Genomic DNA, 21590 nt, shown 5'->3' with positions numbered 1-21590 from the left:
TACTTGTGGAACAACGTTTTCAAAGAGCCTGTTAGCCAAGTTATTCTTTGTAGATAAGGAAACCGAGGTACCTGTAAAGTCCAGAACTTGTCCAGAAGCACACAGCTAGTCAGTAGGGGCAAGGCTGGCCTCAGTCTGACTAGCATGGCAAAAGCCATGCTCTTAGCCACTGCACCCCCGGCTTCCAGCTTAGGCCTGAGCCCTGTACTTGGGGCTCAAGGGTCGCAAAGATAACCAGAGGTACTGGAGCAGGAAGCAGACACCATACAGGCAGGACCTGGTAACATTCACCTTTAATTCTGTTACAAGCTTCAGTGTTTGCCCTGGCCCGAGCCCACCATGGGTACCACAGACCTGTGAAAGAGTGAGGATGGAACACCAGGGGAGGCCTGCTCCTCCCAGAGCCACATCGTCAATGTCGGTCAAACACCAGCAAGCCGGGTAGTCTTCTGTGTCCAGCAGGCCCAGCCCTGCCCTGTCCTGCTTAGCTCAGAGCCCTCTAGGCTCAAGCTAGGGTGAGCTTCAAGGCCCCCATTTGTCCTCACTGCTGGATCTCTTGTCCACTTCAGGGGCCAATGTGGCCCCACAGAGAACTCATTGTCAGTCATGGGCCTGATGGTGTCTCAGAGATGCGCTTCTGCAGGAGGGCCCAGGCTTTCTCCACCTTTGGGGCAGGCCAGAAAAGGTGGGAAGAAAAGAGGACAGGATCAGTCAGGTACTCCCTGGAGACTCCCCACAACCCAGCCTTTCCCAGGGCTCCAACCTGGCGCTGGGTGACTTGTGGCTCCCATAGGGTGCTCAGCACCACATGGCTCTGGTCCACAAGCTCCTGCCCACTCATCTGGCTCTGCAGCCGGCTTTGAGCCGCAGCCTCACTCAGGCCATCCCTCTCCACAATGCGTCGGATAGCCTGGGCAGACGAGGTATTTGTCAGCCCGCTGGCTCACAGCTGGATGTGGTCTGCAGTGGGGGTGGAATGGGGGTGGGGTCCAGATACCTCGGTCTCAGGGATGACAACGGTCCACACCTCATGCACCATGTTCTTCCAGCCGGCTTCAAGCAACACGGCAGCATCAATCACGCACACATGCTTTCCTGTGGGGAGACCCCAGTCACAGCCAGCAGCCCCCTGCCACTTGCTACCAGTCAGAGGGTCAAGGAAACATAATCCCAGGGAAAGTGCATGGTCTGGTCTGGTTTGGGGTGGGGAAGCTCCTGGGGGAGAATCTGCTTAACAGTTTCCCAGGGCTGCTCTCCACATCCTCTCCACTTACCCTCAGCCACAGCCTGATCCATCTCCTCCCTGGCCAGCTTTGCGATAACCGGCCACATAATGTCAGTGAGTATCTTCAGCTGCTTCTGAGGAGGGGAACAGCAGGGGTGGGCAGACCTTACCTTCCTTCAGAGATGGAGCCAGCCCGAGGAGAACAGTAGTGGAAACTGGGATTCCGGGCCAGACTAGAGAGATCCGCTGGGTCCCAACCTCTGGGTCTAGCGGCAGCTGCAGAGCCCTTGGAAAGGTGTGTGTTTACCTTGTTCCCGAACACCCGGCTGCCTAGGACCTTCCTGTTGATAATGCCATCTTTATGGAGAATATCTGGATGACAGAGACAGAGAACTAGGTAAGGGGGCCAGGTCATCTCCTCACTTCAGGCCACCTCCAGCCCTCCCCTGTAATTACCTGTTCCAAAGGCTTCCACAACCGGCTCATAGGCAGGACCGCCTGGGGCATAGGCCCGATGGCCCAGGTGGTCACTGTCGATGACATAGGCCCCCAGGCCCTTTAGCCGCTGAGCTATTGAGCTCTTCCCAGAGCCACTGATGCCCGTCAGCCCAATCACGTAGAGACCTGGGGGGAGCTCTGGCCTCTTCTAGGGGTAGATAAGAGGGAGCACAGTTACTAGGGTCCCCAGACTCAGGCTTGAGGCTGAACCCTTCAGTCTCTCCTCTCCAGCATTCCGGCCCACCCACACCGGTGGGGGGAGGTGGTGAGAAAGGCGGGCTTACATGCGGAGGCCGGAGCAGGTTTCCCAGCATCTGTTGGCGGAAGCTGGAGGAGCTGACTTTGTCCTCTTCGTTTTCCTTGTTGTTTAGGTCCTTCAGCAGCTGGATCTGGTACAAGGTGAGCTCCTCCAGGTCCTGAGGTAAGGAAGAGTGAGGAGAGGGAAGGAGGGGTGAGACGAAGCTAGACAAACCTGTCGCCTTACCCTTCCCTGCCTACCCCAGAGGTAGGGCTTGCCTCTGAGGGCAGGCTGGGAACCAGTTCCAACTTGCCTCTTCCCACCACTTTGAGCCCCCTCTTCCCTCCTCTGGGGTCATGGTACTTCCAATAGCCCCCAGTGGCCTTCCCCGTCCCATCCACTCCCTCTACCAGTCTCCCTCAGGGGTTACATTCTCAAGGCGGAAGCGGTTGACGGCCATCCCCCCACGATAGGTCTCCTCGCTGACCACCAGGAACTCCAGAGAGGGGTCAGAGCCAGCGGGCCCATAGGGGTCCAGCAGGGGGATGAAATCGAAAGCCAAGGAGGGCTTGATGTCCACCAGGAACTCACTCAGACGTTCCACGCGTTCTGAGTAGGGTTGGAGCAGCTCAGGGAGCACCTTGCCTGGGGAAGGAGCCCAGAAAAACAGTGAGATCTTTTTACTGGGGAGGAAGAGTGTGGACCAGTTGGGGGAAGACTGTCCCTAAGCATCCTATCTCCAGAGGGGAGGTAGGGGCAGGGAGAAAGGGGTAAGCTGGGAAGTCGTCTGTGATGGGGGAGCTGTGAGGAGGAGGCAGCAGGCACAATAGTCCTACAAGGGCTGGTACGTGTGCAGAGAATTAGCAGTGCCAGTAGGCATCAGAGTCAGACGGAGAATTCCAAGAACCGTGCCATCCACAAGGCCCCTCTGACGGTCTCTGGCACTGTAATCTGCAATTTATTCATCCATTTATTCCCAGGAACTCAAACTTTAGGATTCACCGTGTGGAGAACTTGTTAAAAGTGCAGATTCCTTGGCTCCACATTTGGGGGATTCTGATTGAGTGGTGACTAGACCAACACACCTAGAAAGCTGCATTTCTTACTTTAACAAAATTCCCTTAGCACCAAGGGAGTGCCAGGCACTGTGACATTTGGGAGGGGTGGGAAGTAATGCATGGCCCCACCCTTCCTCAATCTTGGCCTGGGGGAGGGTTAAGACTGCCCTAATCAGAGTCCCACTCACTCTTCAACAAGTCTTTGTCTGCTACTCCCACCACAAGCTGCTCCTGGGCCAGAATGCACGCGACACTGAGTAACACTTTGTGGGCATTGTGCAGGCGGTCAAAGGTGCCACCTACAGCCCCGCGGTGGTAGCCACGCACTGGCTGCTTTGCAGACCTGGCCACGGGGGAGGTTGGCCTGATGGCGGAGGGTAAGGGGACATCCAGGGACTCCACGGGCAGTACTGCAGGCTCATAATCAGGGTAGAGCAGAACCGAAGACAGCTGCGGACAACAGCTGTAACAGCTGGTGGCATAACGCTCTAGCTGTTGCTTAACCGGGTTATACTGGCTTCCATCCAGGGTCTGGAAGTCAGTCAGCACCACTTCCGGCGGGTGGGCCAGGTTCTGGACTGAGCTGGGCTGGGGAGGCAGAAAACTCTTGGTTCGGATATTGGTCAGCAGAACTCTGACGTCCAGGTGCCTGTGGACGTCGGCGCCAGCGTAGAGGTGCGTGATGAAATCGATGACTTCAAACGTGGCCTGCACCGGGCTGGACTGGGGCTGAGCCGAGCCCTCCAGGCTCATGCCCGGCTGCAGGTGTACATAGAGCGTGTGATTCACCAGCCGGGCTGCCGAGGTCAGGATGGAGGCCAGGCGAGGGGCCAAGGAGGCCAGCGGTCTCGTCAGCACCAGGAGGCCCGACCGGAAAACGGCCATGCTGCCCAGGCCTGCAGACAGTCAGGGAGAGGAGGCGAGGGTGACTGTGTGGCACGAGGCTGAAGCCGAAGACTGTAGGGGGATTCGGACCCAAGACAGGGGACCTGGAGCAGGGACGGGATGTCAGTGCGGATCGAGAGGAACCCGGGGGAAGAGACAGGGCCTGGGAATCGGCGCCTCTAGGCTGTGCTCTAAGTCTCGGTTTTCATCTCTCAGATGGAGCAGTAAATTCGCTGAACTGAATCAAAATCCTGGGAAGGGGAAACTGGACAGGAGCCCCTGAGCCATAGGACTGGGGATCCAGAAATCCTGGGCACTCTTGCTGAGCGGCAGCAAGATGTTCAAGGAATCGGAGGAGGGGACTAAAGGGGGACTGTCAGGCTCGGGTCGGTCTCCTACTTACTGAGACCTCCCGGCTTTGGTTCTGCTTGTACCACGGCGGAGGTTTCTCCAGCTGCGACCCGTTAACACTAGTTCCGGAGCTGCGACTCCGAACTACGGAACCCGAGAAAGGGAGAAAATCTCAACTTCGCGTCGGTGAGGGATTCTCGCGAGATTCTACATGGGGTGGGGCGCGTCTCGCTGATGCGAAAGAGTCGAGACTTGAGAGATGCGTGAGAACTAATTTTCAGACCGCACCCTGACTGGGACTGGGCGGAGTAGGGGAGGGCCCGTTTCGCGGATTCCCTTCAGGCTCTGAGAAAAGAGATCCAGATCTCCTAGGAAACAGTGGCAAAGGCAGAACTAACACCTGACTTTCCTTGCTAATAAAGCATGGGGACATGGGGACGGAGAGGGGTTATAGAGTAGCCCTTAAATTAGGACTCGGCGTCCCCAGAGCCCTCCTGGCGCTCTCCCAGTTTAGGATCCTTCTGTGGGAGGTCACAGGACAACTCTGTCCATGTCCCCATTTCACAGATGGAAAAATTGAGGTCCTGTATGTTCCAAGGGCATGTAGGGAGGTAGGGACAGAGGCCATATGTCATGGCTCCCGTGCAGTGCTCTCCACATCACCCAGAAGCAGTGATACACCGGTATTTCGGAGAGAGGAGGAGAGGGAGTGCTCTGAGTGTGAACTCAGTAGAGCTGGCAGAGGATAGGGGTGAGGATGGGAGACAGTGGCAAGGGTTTACGGTGAGGCTAATAAGTGCTGGAGAGGATGGAATTGTAGTCTCAGAGGGGAGCGAAGCCCGGTTGCCATCAGGAAATATTTCAGGTAAATTGTCCATGGAGGTCCCAAAAGAGAGGGGAACAAGATTCCAATAATATGCTGTGGTGTATTTTCCTAACTAAATGAATGCTCACTTTTATACTTAATGTTGTGGTCTTTTTGTATTCCTAAAGAGGTCTCCCTAAAATGTATAAGCCTCTGGCCCCACAGAACCTGGATCTGGCCCTGAAGTTAAGGATGGAAGAGTTTTAGTGCCACAAAGTCCTTGAGACCAGGCTTCTTGCAGAGACATCTCAAATTGGGCTTTAAAGAGAGGACCCAGTTTGAAGAAGCAAACTGCAAAGGCTGTCAGGAAATTCCCTGAAACATCTGGACACACAGTCTCACATGCCCACAGAGTCACTACTAGAGGAGGTCATTTAGAGGACGTAACCACCAGTTGGCTCTTGAGCTGGACATGGGCAGTTGGAGGCTCTTTGCCGTTCCCCTGTCCTTGGAATGTAGCCTGCCCACAATTCCCACAGTGGGAGCTGTTTCGAGGACACAGCCTTAGCAGGGAGGGTATAGCTTAGTGGTAGAGTTCATGCCTAGCATGCACGAGGTCCTGGGTTCAATCTCCAGTACTTCCATTTAAAAATAATGATAAATAAATAAACAAACCTAATTCCTGTGCTCCCCCAAACCCACCAAAAAAAAAAAAAAAAAAAAAAAGGACAGCCTTGAGAGCAATATGTTGTTGAGACCAATTGGCCGGTATCCATGACTGAAGCTATTTAAGGGCTCTATAGATACTTGAAGATTCTGGTGGGCAGGCTGGTGCAGAGATCTACTTGTCTTGTGGCTGCCAAGGACAAGCTTCATATGTAAATTCTCTTACTTATTGAACCTGCCACCTACTAATCTGGAGTAGTGGCCTCTTTATTCAATCTCTCTTTGCCCTCTGTGTACAGGGCCAGTTTACCAATCAAAAGTTGGCAAACTGGCTAGAAGACTGAAGAAATGGGCCTTGGGAAAGAGGCACTTGCATGGGAAACCCTGGGCAACTTAGGCTGGTCTAATGCACTAGTTCAAGGAACTGCGCACAGTGTGCCGTGGCAGAGATGGGAGATGAATGTCTGCAAACCTGGCTGGTCGCTGCTGTGGGCAGGTCACTGGCCACTGATGCCCAATTAGAGGCTGAAACTCAAGTTAGAAAGTCAGAAGATGAGCTGAGTGTATATAAGAACATGCAATGTCCCCTGCTCCACTAACTTCGGGGCTGGCAGGCGAGGTTGGAAAGCAGGATGAGTTGGAGACCTTACCATGCCATTTTGCAAAACTAGGAGGTCACAAACTGTCTCGAATTAAGGTCCAAGCACTTGTGATAAAGCCTGAATGGATGGTAAGTGGAGGAATCCCTGGGAAAATAAGGAGAGGGAAGAGGAGGGTGTTATGGTGATTGATGGTGAAATAGACAAAGCCCCCCATCGGATCCCTGATACAAAGGAAAGCAAAAACCCAGCAACAGCGATCCCAACCAGCAGGTCAGCCCCCAATTCACGAAACGTTCATGGTGGCAGAATAAACATCCACTGAGATCCTTGATACTGCTCCCAAATTCCAGCAAAAGGCCAGGGAAAGTACCCAAGCATGGTTAGTGTAGCTATGGGATGAGGGCAGGAGGGTGGCACTTCTGACTGGGCAGAGAAAATGAGCAACATCACTACACAGCTTGTCCTCCTGTAGCATCTGCATAGGACTTGGGGGTTCAAAGTCCTCACTCCCTTATAGATTGGATTGTTCTAGCCTGCAGGAAGGCTTGGCCCAATGTGGGGGTCTCTCCGGGCATGTAGGACCCTGGAAATCTATAGAGGAAGTAAAACAACTTCTTAGGGAGTTGAGGCTTAGACAGGCCATTTGTGCCCCTGTCTTTGAAGGCCCTGATCAGGCCACATTCACTGCAGGAATGAAAGCCAAGATAATCCAGTCCACTCCCATCACCTGGTACCAGAGGCCAATATCCATGCCAGGCACAGTCACGGGACACGAAATTTCTGATGTTGGGCAATCCATTGCTGATTTGGAGGAAACCAACAAATCCTGGCCTGCGGGAGAGACCCAAGACAGAGAGGGAGTTGGAAAAGCCAAAGGGCTCTCCCAAAGGGTTGTAAAAGATTTGGTAAAAGTAACCTGGAAGCAAATGTGTTTTGACCTCATTGCTTCCAGGACCCCACTTGAAAAAATAAACCAGCAATCTGGTACCGTGTTGGTCGGCCTGTAGAAAGCTTTAAAACTCGAACAACAATTTAGACTTGCCCCACCTGCCCCTACCATCCCTGATGGCCCTCCTGCTCCAGCAGAGACCTCAGGGATACAGTCCTTTTCAGGGTGGGTGCTTCCCACCCATTCAGGTATAGGATGCAGGCCAAGATTGCCTCCAGGTGGGAACCATTGCAGGCAATCACAGGCCTCGTGTTGCGCTCACTACTCGCTGATCTTCCAGAAATTAACAAAAGGTGGCAGCTCTGGTGGTCACTGGAGCCCGATGGACTCTAGTACATGGTCACCCTCAGAGGTTTTCTGGCACCCTTGGCACCACTGAATTATGGAGGGTAAATTGTTATAGTAAGGAAGGTCCTTTTGACACAGCAAATTGGTTGTTCTCCCTGCCCCCCAACACCCCAAGAATATGAGGTTTTTATCACTCCAATACCAGAGAACGTATTGGGTATCAACATCCTACAAGATCAAAAACTCTGCAAACCTCTGTCGGTGAGTTCCGCCCCCTAGTTAAGTAATCAAAGCAGTGATGGGGGGAAACATCAACTGGGAATAAGCCTGCCACCCCTGGGGAAGAGCGGTAACTGTCAAACAATGTGAATTGCCTGGGTGGATGGGGCTTAAGGGAAGAGAAGAAACTACCCCAAGACTGTAGTGAGTGGGAATTGCCCACAGTGCTTTTAACAGCCCGGTATGGCTGTAGAAAAAGCCAGATGACTCATGGACTAGGGAGAACTGAACAAAGTCGTGCCCCCATGCCTGTGGCTGTGCCCAGTGATGCCACCATCTTTGATGCCTTGGCTGCTGTCCTAGGAATGTACCTTGCTGTACTGGATTTAGCAAATGCTTTTTTCACTATGCACCTGGCCACTGAGTCACAAGATCAATTTGCCTTCATGTGGGACGGGCAACAATGGACCTTTCAAGTCCTTCCCTAACGCTATCTGTGCAGTCCCATCGCACGCCATGGGATGGGAGCCCGAGACCTGTCCCTGTTCTCCTTCCCCACATCAGTAAGATGGGCCTGTTACACTGATGCTGTAATGTTGACATGTGAAGACTTGTCTCTGCTGCAGGACAGTCTGCAGGCTTTGCTGGAACATCTGTGAGGGAGAGGTTGAGTGGCAAACCCTCAGAAAATTCCAGGCCCAGGCACCACCGTAAGGTTTTTGGTGTGGGTAAGACACACATTGTCACAGAAGCTGTGATTGATAAGGTACAAGCCTCTCCAGCCGCTAAGAATGTGAAAGAGAAGCAAGCCTTTGGAGGATTGAGGCTTTGGAGGACTTTATTCCCACCTGGCACAGTGCCCCCACCCCTGACAAGGCCTGGTAAAGAGGGGGCACATGTGGGATGGGGGATCAGAGCAGCAAGCCACCTTTGAGAAGGCGAAATACTAATGAAGCAGATCAAAGCTTCGGACATCTCCCAGGTGGGGCTACCGTTTGAGTTAGATGTGTCTGTGACTACGGAAGAGACGGGTTGGGCATGGTGGCAGAGACAGCAGAAGAAGAGAGGACCCCTAGGATTTTAGTCCTAGCTCCAGAAGGGGATAGAAACCTGATTTACCCCCAGAGCTCCCAGTAGTGTGCACAGCACTCCACCAGGTAGAGCCTCTCTCGAAGGAACAGCATTTCATGATAGGAAATTCCTTTCCTATCAAGGGATGGGTTGAGTACATGTTCTATCAGCCCACCTCTGCCATTGTTCAACCCCCTCGTTGACTAAGTGGCCTATTTACAACAGAGGGGCACCCTGTCTGCCAGCCCACTACCTCTAGAATTTCAAGTGCTAATAGGCCCTGAAGACTATGTAGATCTCCAAATGCCCCCGCCTGTATACCTGTGGTGGGCCCTGCTGCCTGTGGAGAGGCGGGGGTAGGGTGGAGCAGGCAGTGGATCCCCGATGATGCCTTGTGTACAGATGAGTGTAGCTGGGGCAACTGACCCACATGGACTGCAGTTGCTATTCTGCCCAACACTGACACCATCTGGATGGAAACAGGAACAAACTGCAGCAGCCAGTGGGCTGAGCTGAGAACCGTTTGGCTGATCATCATCACTCATGAGCCCTAGCTGTTACCCCTTTGCGCTAACAGTTGGGCTGTTCTAAAGGGATTAATCTTATGGCTTAGACAAGGGGAAGTGGAGGGATAGATGATCATAAATAAGCCCTTTGTAGGGTCAAGATGTGTGAAAAGACAATTGAGTTTGTCTCCAAGAGTCTGAGGCAGTCCTCACTGTCTTCCATATCCTGGCTCACAGGGTGCTGACATTCCCTGGCCATCAGGAAGCTGATACGCTAGCCTGGGTACAAGCCCTAGCAACTGACACTTGAGTAGATACAGCAGATTGGGTGCATAGAAAGAGCAGCCAATGTGGAGCCCAGGTCGGATGGTGGGTTGCCAAGGATGCCTGATTGCCCTTGAAATACGGTGACTTGTTTAATGCAGAACCTATGTGTTCTAAACAGTGCCCAAGGCAACTGCCAAAGGAGTCTAGGGGCATCCGTCAGCATTCCCAACCAGTGAGAGATTAGATGTTGAAACATACTGGGAATAGAACTTGCATCATTAAAGGAGGGGAGATGGTGGGAGTCCTGGTCTGGAATATCCTGCCTCCTGTCCATCTCCTCATGCCTGACAGTGCTGCCTCCCCAGAAACGTGTGGTAGGCACAAGCAGGTCAAGTTCCTAAAGCTGCCACCTCCCTCTCCTCAAGGCCAGGTGGGCACGTTCTGTTTTCCACTACTACAATCATTTGGCCACTGTCTTTGTTCCCGCCATTGACCTGGAGGATGTTATAGCACACACAGATGCCCTTACTAACTACACCCAGCAAGCCTTAAATGATAATGAACAAAGCCTGTCCTCAGGTCCCTAATGCAAAAGCTACCCTCCAACAGAGGATGCCCTTGGACATTATTACTGCCTTGCAAAAGGTCACCTGTGCCATTAGCCAGTGTTGTGTGTTCATACCTGACGAGTCAGCTAATGTATTTTCTTTATTAAGTCCCCTCGTGGGGCACCCCTACCGTTTTTCTCTGCCTGCAACCTCCCCACATAGTCTGTAGCTCCATTGCTCCTCCAGCACCCAACCTTAAAGGAAGTTAGAAGGAGATTGGCTCTGCAACTCCAGCTCCTTCCACTAGCTTCCCCTTCCAGAAGGAGGCCAGAAAACTGGGCAGATTCGTCAGGCCTGGAGCCTCAGCTAGACCTCCTGGTGAGAGGCAGCTCCAGGGCTGCACCTCTCCTGCTGAATGTTATCTAGGGCAGTGGGCAAGGATGGGGGTGAGTGGGGCTGTCTCCTTTTGGCTCATTTAGCCTTGTTTCCTCTTTACACATCTGACTTCCCTTTGGGAACACAATTACAATAGTAATACCACCAGCAGTAATAATAATAGCTTGCGCCTGCTATTAAGACTTCTATACTAGCTCTTTTGGGCATTATCTCAATTAATCCTCATCATACTCTGACAGGAATTATATCCATTGTACAGATAAGAAAACCGACTCCGAAAGGGGAAGGACATTGCCTAAGGTCCTGTGACTCGTGGGAGCCAAGTCACAAGCTGACTCTCCCCGCACCCAAGTCCGCCTAACTCCTACTGCTGCAGACGCCCCTCTAGAATCCAGGGGCCACTCTTGTGTCTGCCCTGCGGGGAACTTGAGACGTGACCCTGGGCTAGCTCATTCCCTCTCTCGGCCTTGGTTTCTGCAGGTTTAACCCGGACTAACACGATCTATCCTGATCACCCACCCTCTGACAGTGCAGTGCAGTCAGGAGCCCCTTTCCACCCCCCAAAACCGCACACCTCTCGGAGCGGCAAAGGAGAGCGCGGGAGACTGCGACGGACCAAGCCTTTATTGCGGGGCCGCGAGAGGAGCGCCTAGTTCAGGCTGAGCGTTTTCCGGCTCCAGCCTCCACCCCAGCGCAGTCGGAGCTCCCGGCGTTGTCGGAGCCCCCGGCGCCATCCGAGTCCCCGGCGCTGTCCGACCCCCCCGCGCCGTGCGAGTCCCCGAACACTGAGTGGTGCGCGGCGGCGACGTAGCTGCAGCCGCTGGGGTCGGAGAAGCGCAGCTGTATCAGAGGCAGGAAACGCTCAGTGGTGAAGTAGCGCAGGGACGGGCGCGGGGCGCGCAACGCCTGGAGGAAGACCTGGGGAGGCGGGAAGAAGCGCGCTTGCGGGGGCTGGGTGGGGAGACCCTAGCGCAGACCCCGCTCCCGCAGCTCTGCCCCGTCGCTCACCTCGATCACTTCCTCCGGGTCCTGCGCCGCCTCAAGAAAGATCTGTTCGCAGTGACGCAGGTAACGGGAGAAGAGGTCGCGGGTCTTGGCGTCCGCGTGGTCCAGTACCCCGCCTAAGCCGCCCTCCAGCTTCTCGGAGAAGGCGGTGTGCACCGGGCCGCACTCGATGAGGCTCAAGCTGCGGGCCGGAGAGCAGCGAGTGGGCAGGGGGCGGATGGGAGCCCGGGCGGGAGGGCGGCTAAGCGCAGGGAGCCGGCGCTTAGGATAACCGGAGCGTTCGAACGTGGTTTACTGCCCGAAAAGCGCCACCACATCTCCTGAAGGGTGTGAAAGTGGCTCTGATGTCAGAATGCCAACCTGGCTGGACCACTTACAGCTGTGTGGCCTTGGGCCAATCACCAAACCTCTCTGGGCCTGAGCTGCCCAATAACAATACATATACCTCACCCGGAGGCCGGGGGGTGGAGTGAGAGGACGCGCACCAAGCACCTAGTACTGTGATTGGCGCACAACAAACGGCAGCTGCACTAGGGAGGGGCCAGGGAGAACGCCTGAGAGCCGCTCCAACCAGATAGGGTGCTGGGGTTCCCAAAGTCGGGGCTCAGAGAGTCCCGGGGGCGGGGCGGTGACTCACTGGATCCCGAAGGCCTGCAGCAGAATCGCCAGACTCTCGCACAAACCTTCTACTGCGAACTTGCTGGCGCAGTAAACGGCGTTGAAGGGAAGCGCTTGGAGGGGAGAGGAGGCTGTGAGGCGCGTCCCGGAGGAGATGTGCTGGGAGCCCCAGGCGCCCGCAGCGGTCTCACCACGCTTTTTATTAGACTCCTGGCCTCTCCCGCTGAGCCTCGCCTCCTGCGCGCCTCTGACCCCAGCCTCTTTGTACTCACCCATCAATCCTCCCATGCTCCCGGTCACCAATATGCGTCCCGAGCGGCGCCGCTTCATGTCTGGCAGGAAGGCCTGCAGCATCCGCACGGTCCCTGTCAGGTTCACGTCCAGCACAGAGTCCACGGCGTCCGCCTTGTGTACCTCCAGCGGCCCCATCAGGCCCCGGCCTGCATTACACACTGCGGAGAGAGAGACCCCACCTCGCCCGCCTCACACACGGCCCCCCGCCCCGCCTCTCCGCTTGTGCCCCCTGGGCCTCGGGAAATCTTGGTTTGGACACAGGGTGAGGAAAGCTTCTGCATATATTTTGCGGGGATGCTCACCTAGCACGTCCACGCGGCCCTCGGCCACGCGTGCCCGGGCAGCGGCTATGGAATCTGCGTCCCTCACATCTAGCTGCAACGTCTCCAGGGAGCCCGGGGGGCACCCTCGGGACCGGGCAGCCTCCCACAGTGGGCCCTGTGTTGTCAGGTCCCTCAGCGTGGCATACACTGGAGGTTCAGAGAGAGGAGGAGGCTCTGAATTCTGGGCTTACGACTATCTAGTCTCCCTTGGACCAGCAGCTGCTCCCTTCTCTCCACACCACCCTCTCCTTCCTCTCATGTACCTTTGAAGCTCTGGGACGGGTCTGACGCCAGACGCAGGGCCAGGTGTAGGCCAATGCCAGAGGAACAGCCAGTGATGAACACCACTGTGCGCTCCATGCGAATGTGCATAGGGAGAGGCACCAGGAATGCTGGTCTCTGGTCTCTGGGATGTATATCACCTGCTTTGCCCCTCCCCTCCCCTCTGGGGTCCCCACCCTTTGTTATGTCTACAACACAATCTCAAGGCTGAGCCCTCCCATGGGTCACTGGCTGGCCCTCCACAACCTACTCTAGCTCAAGTCAGAGATGAGGCTATTGCTTGGAACATCCCTCTTTGGGTGTAGGTCAGAGGGAGGGTGAAGCTTTGCAAACAAGAGGTGTGGGCTCCTGTGTGGGCACCAGATGCCCTGGGCAGATCTTCCCCTGGCAAGCCTCTGTCCTACAAGGACAATTCTAGTTGCCAGAGTTTGTTGGTGAGGATGTGGAAGTAAATGCTTTGGCATTCTTAGTTCAAAGGTCAGGGATATTAAAAATGGGGAAGCTGAAGAGAGGGGGCAGGCAGAACGGGCCTCACCAGTATCAGTGTCTGTAGCCCCAAGTCCTCCCAGGCACTGCGGCATTGACATTCTGACACACAGGTCCAGGTGATTCATCACTTTATTAAGTGGTACTAAAACAGCTCTTTGATCCCAAATTTGGGGTGGTGGAGGAAGGCAGCTCACCCCCTCCAAACCTTCCATGGCTGATCCCACTGGCAGGTCTTGAGTTCCTTCACCCAGGCTTGGGGAATTCCTGTGACGGTTGTTCAGGTCCAGGGCCCAGGAAGCTGCCCAGGCCTGGAGTTTGGGGAGAATATGGCCCAAGTGTAGTTAATCTGTCATAAGGAGCCAGCCACCCACAGAGGGTAGAATTTGAGGAAGACCTTCTTGGCCAGGTCCACCGTGTCACCTTGGGGCTCACTGGGATACCTCTTTGTCCCGAGGACGAAGGTCTGCTCCAGCTGGAAGGCATTCTTGTCAAACAGGTGCTGTTGGAAGGGGATGCCTTGGGCCAGGTTCGCCACCAGCGTCTCCATGAAGAGCCGCCAGCGGGGGGCGTAGTAGTCAGCCACCAGGCCGGCCAGCTGCTTGTTGGCATAGTCTAGGATGTTGCCCTCTGGCCCCCACAGGGTCAGCTGGTAGCGGCTGTTCTGCTCATAGAAGTGGGCCTCGGTCTCACTGACTGCCGCCCCCCGGGCCTGCATCAGCCAGCTGCCCAGCAGGAAGTGGCTGTCACTAGCCAACACCTTGTCCAGAGCGGGCAGAAGCTCGTAGGCCAGGATGCCTCCGGCCCTCATCAGGGGAACCAGCTCCTTGTTCAGATAGGCGGTCCTCGCCTTTTCATAGTACAAGCTGACAAGCTCCTGGACCGCCTGGCGTGTGATGTCCACCAGGTCATAGCGGAAGGCTGGGCTGGTGGCCAGGGTGGGAGTGGCTTTTAGCAGCAGCCGCCAGGCTTCAAATACATCTGATCGATTGTACCAGACGGTGGTAACCATCCGTAGGGATGGCCGCCTGACCAGTGGGCTGTAATTGTGCCCACTGTAGGCCTCGCCAGAGCAGTTGTAGACACTCCTGAGAAGTAGCCTCCACGCCGCCTCTGCGTCTCCATGGGAGACCCCGTACCGCCGGGCTGCAAAGCCGGTCACCCAGGCCCCCAAATCTGCCACTGGGTCCTTCCGCCAGCCCAGCTCAGCCATGAGGGCGTAGACCACCTCGTTCTGGCCGATGCCCTCAGGGGTCATGCCCGTGCCAACCATGGTGGAGTTGGGGAAGAGGCGGGCGGCTGTGGGGCCCCGATTCACAGACTCCAGGGCCCCAAACAGGCCGTGGTTGCCCCCAAAGTTATGCAGCATGCACCAGATGAAGGGCTGGCCTTGGAAGGAGGCCGTGCGGATGTACACAGGCTGGATCTCAGCAAACAGGTCCAGAACCAGGAGGCGGCCACGGGGCACAGCTCCCAGCACAGCCCCAACCTGGGCAGGTCCCCAGAACTGGGGCTGGTGCTGGAAGAGCCAGCCTTGGAACAGCCACACAGCGTCAGGGTCCACTGCGATCGGGGTGTTGGGGGGACAGAAAAGAGGGTGATGAGAAGAGAGGGGGCAAGGAAGTGTTCACCCCATTCTTCAGATGAGGAAACAGAGGTCCTGAGAAGTTAAATGACTCTATCCCAGGACACCCCTTCCCCTGTAACCCTCCAACCAGGAGGGCATTCCTTTCCATCGCACATACTATTCCCACCTCCTCCTCCCCACCACTAGGAGTGCCAGGATAGTGCGGTGAAGCGTTATGGAGGAATAGAATTACCCAGAGGGCTGGGCCCCAGCCCCCGCCATTCTGATTCAGGAGGTGGGGGAGGTGCAGAGAATCTGCAGATCTGACTAGCTGTTGCTGCTGGTCTGATTGGATCGCACCTGGAGCAGTGCTGCTCAGGGAAGCCTGGGCCAACTGGTTCCCTGCCTGGCTGACACTGAGGCCTCCACAAGCCCTCCCTGACCTGGCCCCTCTCTGCCCCTCCTGTGTAAGTGGCAGGAAGGAGCACTGGGTTCCCATTTGTGCACCAGGAAAGGCACCTACCAGCTTTGGGCACATCCCCTAACCTCTGGCCTGCGTGACCTACCTCTGCATGGAGGTGGAGACCAAATAAAACATTTTCAATAGCCAGCACTAAATGATGCTTTACTCTGGGCAGGGTGTCATTCTACTCCTGAGGCAGCCCCCTTTTACAGAGGAAGCAGCTGAGGCACCGGGAGGGAGATAAGTTGTTGCAAGTCTTGCAGGCAAGCAGTGCTAGCGTTTGAACAGTGTGCCCAGCTCCAGAGCTCACCTCTCAACCTCAGTGTGATGAAATGAGATGTGTGTGTAGAAATGAACTGTCAAGTGCTGTGTGTCACAGTGAGGTGTTATAATCCCCAGCCCTTCTCCCACCCTGACTGACCTCTGCCATCCCCATCTCCTTGAGGGTCTGGAGTGGGGGGCTTCCCTCCCCACCTCCCCCTGCTGGCAGCAAACCTGTGATCATGGCCTGGTAGACAGCAGCAGTGGCTGCAGCGAGGTAGGAGGGCTCCGAGGAGGGGGGCTGCATCTCATTGAAAGTGTCAGCCCCATAGATGTGATCTGTGCCAAACTCTTTGGTCAGTTCCCGCAGGAAGAGGCTCCCCACGATGGGGAATAGGGGGTCTTCTGGAGCCAGGAGGAAGGAGCAGGAGTAGGAGCAGTTGAAATGTCCCCAACTGCCCAGCTGGGTGATATTGACCTGAGGGAACACCCTGGGGGAATGTGTGATAGTTCAGATAGTTACTAGAGGCTGACACGGTATTTATGGCAGCCTCGCTAATCTATCTGCAGTTCCTGGGTCTCTCATGCCTCCGTGCCTTTGCACATACTGTGCCCTCTGCCTGGAGTCCTTCCCCCTCCCTCCCTGCCTGTGCATCTGGTTATTCCTCAACATCCTTTAAGTTTCACTTTGTCTGGAAAGCTTTTGCTGTCTCTCCCGCACCTACCGGCTGACACAAATGACACCACCTCTGCTCTGAGCCCTTGCTGCCCCCCTTCCCCAAGTGGAAGTGACCTTGACAGAGACGTGGGCCCAGGTATATTCTCGCCCTTTCACTGTTCCATATTCCCCTGGCAATGTATCTCCCACCAGGGGCTGAGCCTGGTCTGGCAGCCCCAGAAAGCCTGATGGACGTTCACTGGATGTGCCAATAAGGTTCCTGCCACCCAGTTGGGGAGGCCAAGGGGTGGTCAGCGAGGCCAGCAGCATGTGCTGAGTGCTATGAGGGCAGGAGGAACTAGGGGCTCATAGGGGCACCATGGAGGCAGTGATGATCAATGCTGGGGGTTCCCCGCAAGGCTTCCTGAAGGAGGGGAGGTCTCAGCTGGGCCTTGAAGAGTTTTCTTAGCCACAGGAGAGAATGGGTGGGCAGCACAGAGGAACAGAGGAGCAGGAAGGACAGAGGAGACCACTGCACCCCTACTACCACTGAGAGCTGCCATTTGCTAAGACTCTGTGCCAAGACAAATATAGTTTACAAATGAGGAAACTGAGGCCCAGAGTGGTCACTAATCAGCCCCAGTTAGTAACAGAGCCAGGAATCAAGCCCAGGCCTGCCTCCAGAGCTTATCTTTTTCCTTAAATCATGTCTTGCAGGGGAAAATACATTCTCCCTCTGAGCTGAGTGGGGGGTGAGGGGGGCACATCACCTGGTAAGAGCCCTGGGGATGTGTCCTGCGAATGCCGGCAACACTGGGATCATGCCAAATGCACGCATCCGGTCCAGGATCCGGTGCTGGGAGGAATGGGAGGGCAGTGGTGCGTGCGGCCCTGAGATGGGAGGCCCTCACTCTCCCAGGGCACACAGAGCCCCACCGTCCAGTTAGGAGCCTCGAGGTGGGCCATATACCACCCTCCCTAGGCCTGTGACTGCCCAGTACCAATTGTGTCCCTTCCCTTCCCCATCTTTACCTGCAGGTAAAGCTGCTTGAGGTGCCAGGAGCGGGGCAGGGGGCCACTCCAGGTGTGCAGGTTTCCCATGCGTCCCCAGGCCAGGAAGGCAGGACCAGTGAAGTACTCATCGATCTCTGACTGGGTCAGGCCCAAGGCCAAGTACACCTGAGGAGGAGGGCGAGCCCCACAGATAGGAACACATTCATCTTAGGGGGACAGTGGTGGGGAGGGTATAGCTCAGTGGTAGAGCGCGTGCCTAGCATGCATGACATCCTGGATTCAATCCCCAGTACCTCCGTTAAAAAAAAATACATTCATCTCTATTCATTGATTCATTCATTCAACAAAAATACATGTACCTCTTCTCTGTGCTGTGCCCTAGAACTACCGAGATAAAACTCCATCCCTGCCTGCGAGGACCCCAGGAGAAATAGATCTGTGAGCTGGTGAGTTTGCTAATATGTCACCCTTGTGGAGCGGTGAGGTGAGGCACAAAGGGGTTCCCCCCAAAATGGGGAACAGCCTTAGAAAGCTTCATGGAGCAAGGAGGGTTAGAATGATGGTTGAGTGAGGCTCTGCGGGGAGCTAACACAGCTCCAAGTGTGGCCAGAACCCTCAGGGCCCAAGTCTGGAAGCTCCCACACTGGGCAAAGCCTGAAGGCACAGGGGAACTCCTGAATGGGTGAGTGGCAGGAGGTGTCAACCAGATTCGCATTTCAGAAAGGACACTCTGGTGGACTTGGAAAGCCAGGGAAGGAAAATCAAAATGGAGTGGGTATTGCCTAGAGAGCTCTCCGAAATGGGGCCTGGAGGCCATTAATGATGTGCGGCATGCTGCATCTCAGCTTGGATGGAATGTGGCCATTTGAGCTGATAAAGTCATCCAGGGAAACTGCCAGAAACTCAAGATACTTATCAGACCTTTACCCTAAAATTACAGGTGACAGTCTGTCTACTTACCCACAAACCCCCAACCCTAAAACAGCTAGTGATTCCTTAAGGACAAATATTTTCTAACTTGTGTCATCAGTCACAAGTCTCGTCAGGCAACTTTTACCAATCTCGTGGCTTTTTTTTTTTTTTTTTTAAATAAGTGCCTCTTTCTCTTCCTTGGAACACTCTTTCAGGGTTACCTGAGCCTGTGTCTCCCAAATTGCAATTAGTAAGACTCCAAATAAACTTTTTTGCATTATTTGTTGGTTGACACTGTTCAGAGGCTCTGGTGGGGGGCCAGAGAGAGGGGATGGGAGCCAGAACTAGGGCCATGAATAAGGAGGGAAAGGAAAAGGCAAATCAAGACCTGCTAATGAGGCAGAACCCATCAAAGCACACTGATTGATGTGGGGGTGGGGAGAGAGGGGAAGCTGGCTTCTTGGGTGTTTAGAGTAGGGTGCCGGGTTCAGCCTTGGTAAGCACTCCTGTGTGTTTGTCTTAACCATGGAAGTTTTTGGAAGGCTGGAGCCATCACTCAAGCCACCAGTGCTTCTGGGGCCCTTATTGTCTGTGTGCCAGAGACCACGCAGATGTGGGGGAGGTGGGGACGCCAGGGGTGTGGTGGGCACGCACCCGCTGCCAGATGGCCTCCTGGCCGCTCCAGGCCAGTGCCAGGTTGATGCCGTTCAGCGCCATCCAGTCTATCTCCCGCTCCCAGTGGGCCCAGTCCCACCACACGAAGGAGTAGCTTTGTGTGCACACGTTCTGGTAATAGCGGTACCTGCAGGCAGAGGCATGAGCTGGGGCATGTCCCTGGGGGCACAGAGGATGTCTTTCACCCCTGAGGGTGCATTGCCCTAGAAGAGCTTGGAGCCTGGCCGTGGACAAACCCCCATGCCACCCCAGATTTAGCCCAGAGGGGAATGGCTCCAGATATGGCCCTGCTACTGCTTCACTCTGGGATCCACCCCAGGTGGAGCTGAGACCCGGATGCTTGAGCTTCTTGGGTGCCCACCCACCTGTGTCCAGCACTCCTCCAGGGCCATTTAGCACCCCCATATATTTGGAGAGCATATTCCATTCTCATTCCTACTCTGTGTACAGCGCTTAAGTGCCAAGTGGCAAAGTTGGTGCCTGTCTTGGAAGGGGGCCCTCTCTCCCCACAGTCTAATGGGGAGACAGATGTGTGGACCCATCTCCAGTGGGGCAAGCGCTAGAACAGAGGCCTGTGAGAGGGCTGGGTGTCATTCCTCAGTAAGCATCTTCTAAGAGAAGGTGGTATAGGAAAGGAATGCGCTCCAATTACGCACCACAAATTCTACATTCATCACCATGCAATCCTCACAGCCAAAACGGCACGGTAGATGTCATTATTTACATTTTATCGTTTTTCCAGATAAACCAACTGAGACTCAGAGAGGCTAAGTAACTTGCTCAAGGATACATGGCTTTTAGATTCAGAGCTGGGATCTGAAGCCAGAGTCATGCAGCCCTAAGACCAGCGCTTCCCAGCAGCCTGGCACCGGTGTGGGTCGGGGAAGTCAGCATCCGCCGGTGCCCCGGGGGCTGGAGGCTGCAGGCAGCTGCAGGGGAGCCGACCAGCCAGGTCGGCCGCGGTACCTGTTAGGCGTGGCCTCGGTCAGCTCCTCCGGCACGGCGGGCAGCGGCTGCGGCAAGCGCAGCTGAGAGCTGGACCAGGCCACGTGGCAGCCGCAGAAGTCGCGTAGGTAGCGGTGCAGCCCCGCGGCGGCCGCCACACCCGTGGAGCCCAGTACCCGCACCTGCGCCCCCGCGCCGCCACCACTCAGGCGGTAGGTGTCCAGGCCGGACTTGGCCGCCAGGGCGCGCTCCACCGATACTGAGAAGGCGGCCGCCGGCCCAGGCCCCAGCAGCCGGGCCAGCAGCTCCCGCACGGCCGCTGCCTCCCGCGCCTCGTCCCCAGCCGATCCCCCCGCTGTGGCCAGGAGCAGGAGCCCCAGAGCCGCGGCTACCGCCACCGCCCCCATGGTCCAGCAGTCTCAGCCCGGCGGCGGCCCCGCAGGGAACCAATGCGGACTCGGGACCAGGGGCAGGATGGCTGCGTCCAATCAGCTGCGGGCCTCAGGTCACGTGGAATTGAAGGTACAGCACCCGCCGGCGGTTGGGCGACCAGCTTCCGGGTGCCAGACCAGCCCTTGTGGGTGTTTTCTGATCACACGTGGTGCCAGAGCGCGTGACCCAAGTGACTTTAGAAGTCCAGAGCCGGATGTGACTCACAGCCCTTCACTGGCGCCTTCAGGTACAACGCGCTTTCACCTGCAAATCACTTTACCATCCAATAAGTATTTGGAGTTGATTCTGTACCGGGCACTGTCACTCCTCTCCCGGAGAGACCTAGAAGCTTATATATATAAACAAAAATTTATATAATATAAATTTATAAAAATTTACATTATACAGTTGACCCTTGAAAAACGCACAGATGTTAGGAGTGCTGAACCACGGGCAGTCAACATACAAATTTACAGTTGGCCCTCCTGTATTCGCGGTTCCCCATCCGCGGATTTAACCAACTGAGGTTCGTGTAGTACTGTAGCACGTATTTATTGGAAAAAATTCGTGTATAAGTAGACCCAAGCAGTTCAAACCCTTGTCTTTCAAGGGTCAACTGTAGTTGTGATGCTGTGAAGAAATGCAAGGGTACCCAGCCAAAGGCTTCCAAGAGGAAGTGACACTTAATCTGAATTAAGTTGGAATTGAGGGGAAGGGGGAGGAGAAAAGCATTCCACGCAGAAGAAATACATATATGAAGTTCCAGGAAGGGTAAAGAAAGAGCTGAGCAGATTTGAGGAACTAAAAGATCAGGAAGTTGAAGGAGGGATGGGCCACGTGAGCCTGGACTGGCCTTGGGGCAGGGCCTGGTGGATGTGTGAAGAGATCCCTATGGGATCCTTAAGGTGGTAGCAGCAGGAGGACAGGACCAGACTTATCTTCATTTTGCATATTGGGAAACTGAGAGCCAGGAAACGGAAGTGACTCTGAGAAGATCAATAACCAGTAGGACTGCAGGTCTGGAACTAGAACCAGGAACTCCTAACTCCCAGATGAGTGTTCTTGCCACTATCCCCCAGGAAA

At 55.2% G+C, this 21590-nt stretch overlaps 3 protein-coding genes across 4 annotated transcripts; all 3 read right to left on the bottom strand.

Moving 5' to 3' along the window:
- Window positions 1-275: 275 nt before the first annotated feature.
- COASY (Coenzyme A synthase) lies at window positions 276-4437 on the bottom strand. Of its 2 annotated transcripts, none has more exons than XM_006175183.3 (10): window positions 4308-4434; window positions 3208-3915; window positions 2392-2606; window positions 2008-2139; window positions 1682-1871; window positions 1533-1597; window positions 1275-1359; window positions 998-1095; window positions 764-910; window positions 276-664 (listed from the first exon to the last, which is right to left on the bottom strand). In XM_006175183.3, the coding sequence occupies exons 2-10, from the start codon at window positions 3902-3904 to the stop codon at window positions 605-607; spliced, it is 1689 nt and encodes a 562-aa protein (XP_006175245.1). In that variant the 5' UTR covers window positions 3905-3915; window positions 4308-4434; the 3' UTR covers window positions 276-604. The 2 variants fall into 2 exon arrangements, with proteins under 2 accessions (XP_006175245.1, XP_032313124.1); XM_032457233.1 differs by having other exon boundaries at window positions 466-664; window positions 1533-1618; window positions 4308-4437.
- Window positions 4438-11178: 6741 nt separating this feature from the next.
- On the bottom strand, window positions 11179-13581 carry HSD17B1 (hydroxysteroid 17-beta dehydrogenase 1). Its single transcript, XM_032457242.1, is given in 6 exon segments — window positions 11179-11490; window positions 11581-11758; window positions 12215-12308; window positions 12468-12647; window positions 12792-12984; window positions 13026-13581. Coding segments are annotated over 6 exon segments (1068 nt in total). The 5' UTR covers window positions 13185-13581; the 3' UTR covers window positions 11179-11226.
- Window positions 13582-13694: 113 nt separating this feature from the next.
- Window positions 13695-20564, bottom strand: NAGLU (N-acetyl-alpha-glucosaminidase). The gene is made up of 6 exons (XM_032457232.1): window positions 20097-20564; window positions 19110-19257; window positions 17562-17708; window positions 17300-17385; window positions 16106-16362; window positions 13695-15143 (listed from the first exon to the last, which is right to left on the bottom strand). The coding sequence occupies exons 1-6, from the start codon at window positions 20480-20482 to the stop codon at window positions 13933-13935; spliced, it is 2235 nt and encodes a 744-aa protein (XP_032313123.1). The 5' UTR covers window positions 20483-20564; the 3' UTR covers window positions 13695-13932.
- Window positions 20565-21590: the final 1026 nt, after the last annotated feature.

The sequence above is a fragment of the Camelus ferus genome, chromosome 16, assembly GCF_009834535.1.
Source record: "Camelus ferus isolate YT-003-E chromosome 16, BCGSAC_Cfer_1.0, whole genome shotgun sequence".
NCBI classification, from domain to species: domain Eukaryota; kingdom Metazoa; phylum Chordata; class Mammalia; order Artiodactyla; family Camelidae; genus Camelus; species Camelus ferus.
This window is presented reverse-complemented; position numbering and strand designations above follow the sequence as displayed.

Coding starts and splice junctions, on each gene's coding strand:
- COASY (XM_032457233.1), bottom strand. CDS start 3,904: ATGGCCGTTTTCCGGTCGGGCCTCCTGGTGCTGACGAGACCGCTGGCC. Junction 1,872..2,007: donor ACCTGCTCCGGCCTCCGCAT/GTAAGCCCGCCT, acceptor ATCTACCCCTAG/AAGAGGCCAGAGCTCCCCCC. Junction 1,096..1,274: donor GGATCAGGCTGTGGCTGAGG/GTAAGTGGAGAG, acceptor GTCTCCCCACAG/GAAAGCATGTGTGCGTGATT.
- NAGLU (XM_032457232.1), bottom strand. CDS start 20,482: ATGGGGGCGGTGGCGGTAGCCGCGGCTCTGGGGCTCCTGCTCCTGGCC. Junction 16,363..17,299: donor ATCCCCAGGGCTCTTACCAG/GTGATGTGCCCC, acceptor ACATTCCCCCAG/GGTGTTCCCTCAGGTCAATA. Junction 15,144..16,105: donor CTACCAGGCCATGATCACAG/GTTTGCTGCCAG, acceptor CCCCGATCGCAG/TGGACCCTGACGCTGTGTGG.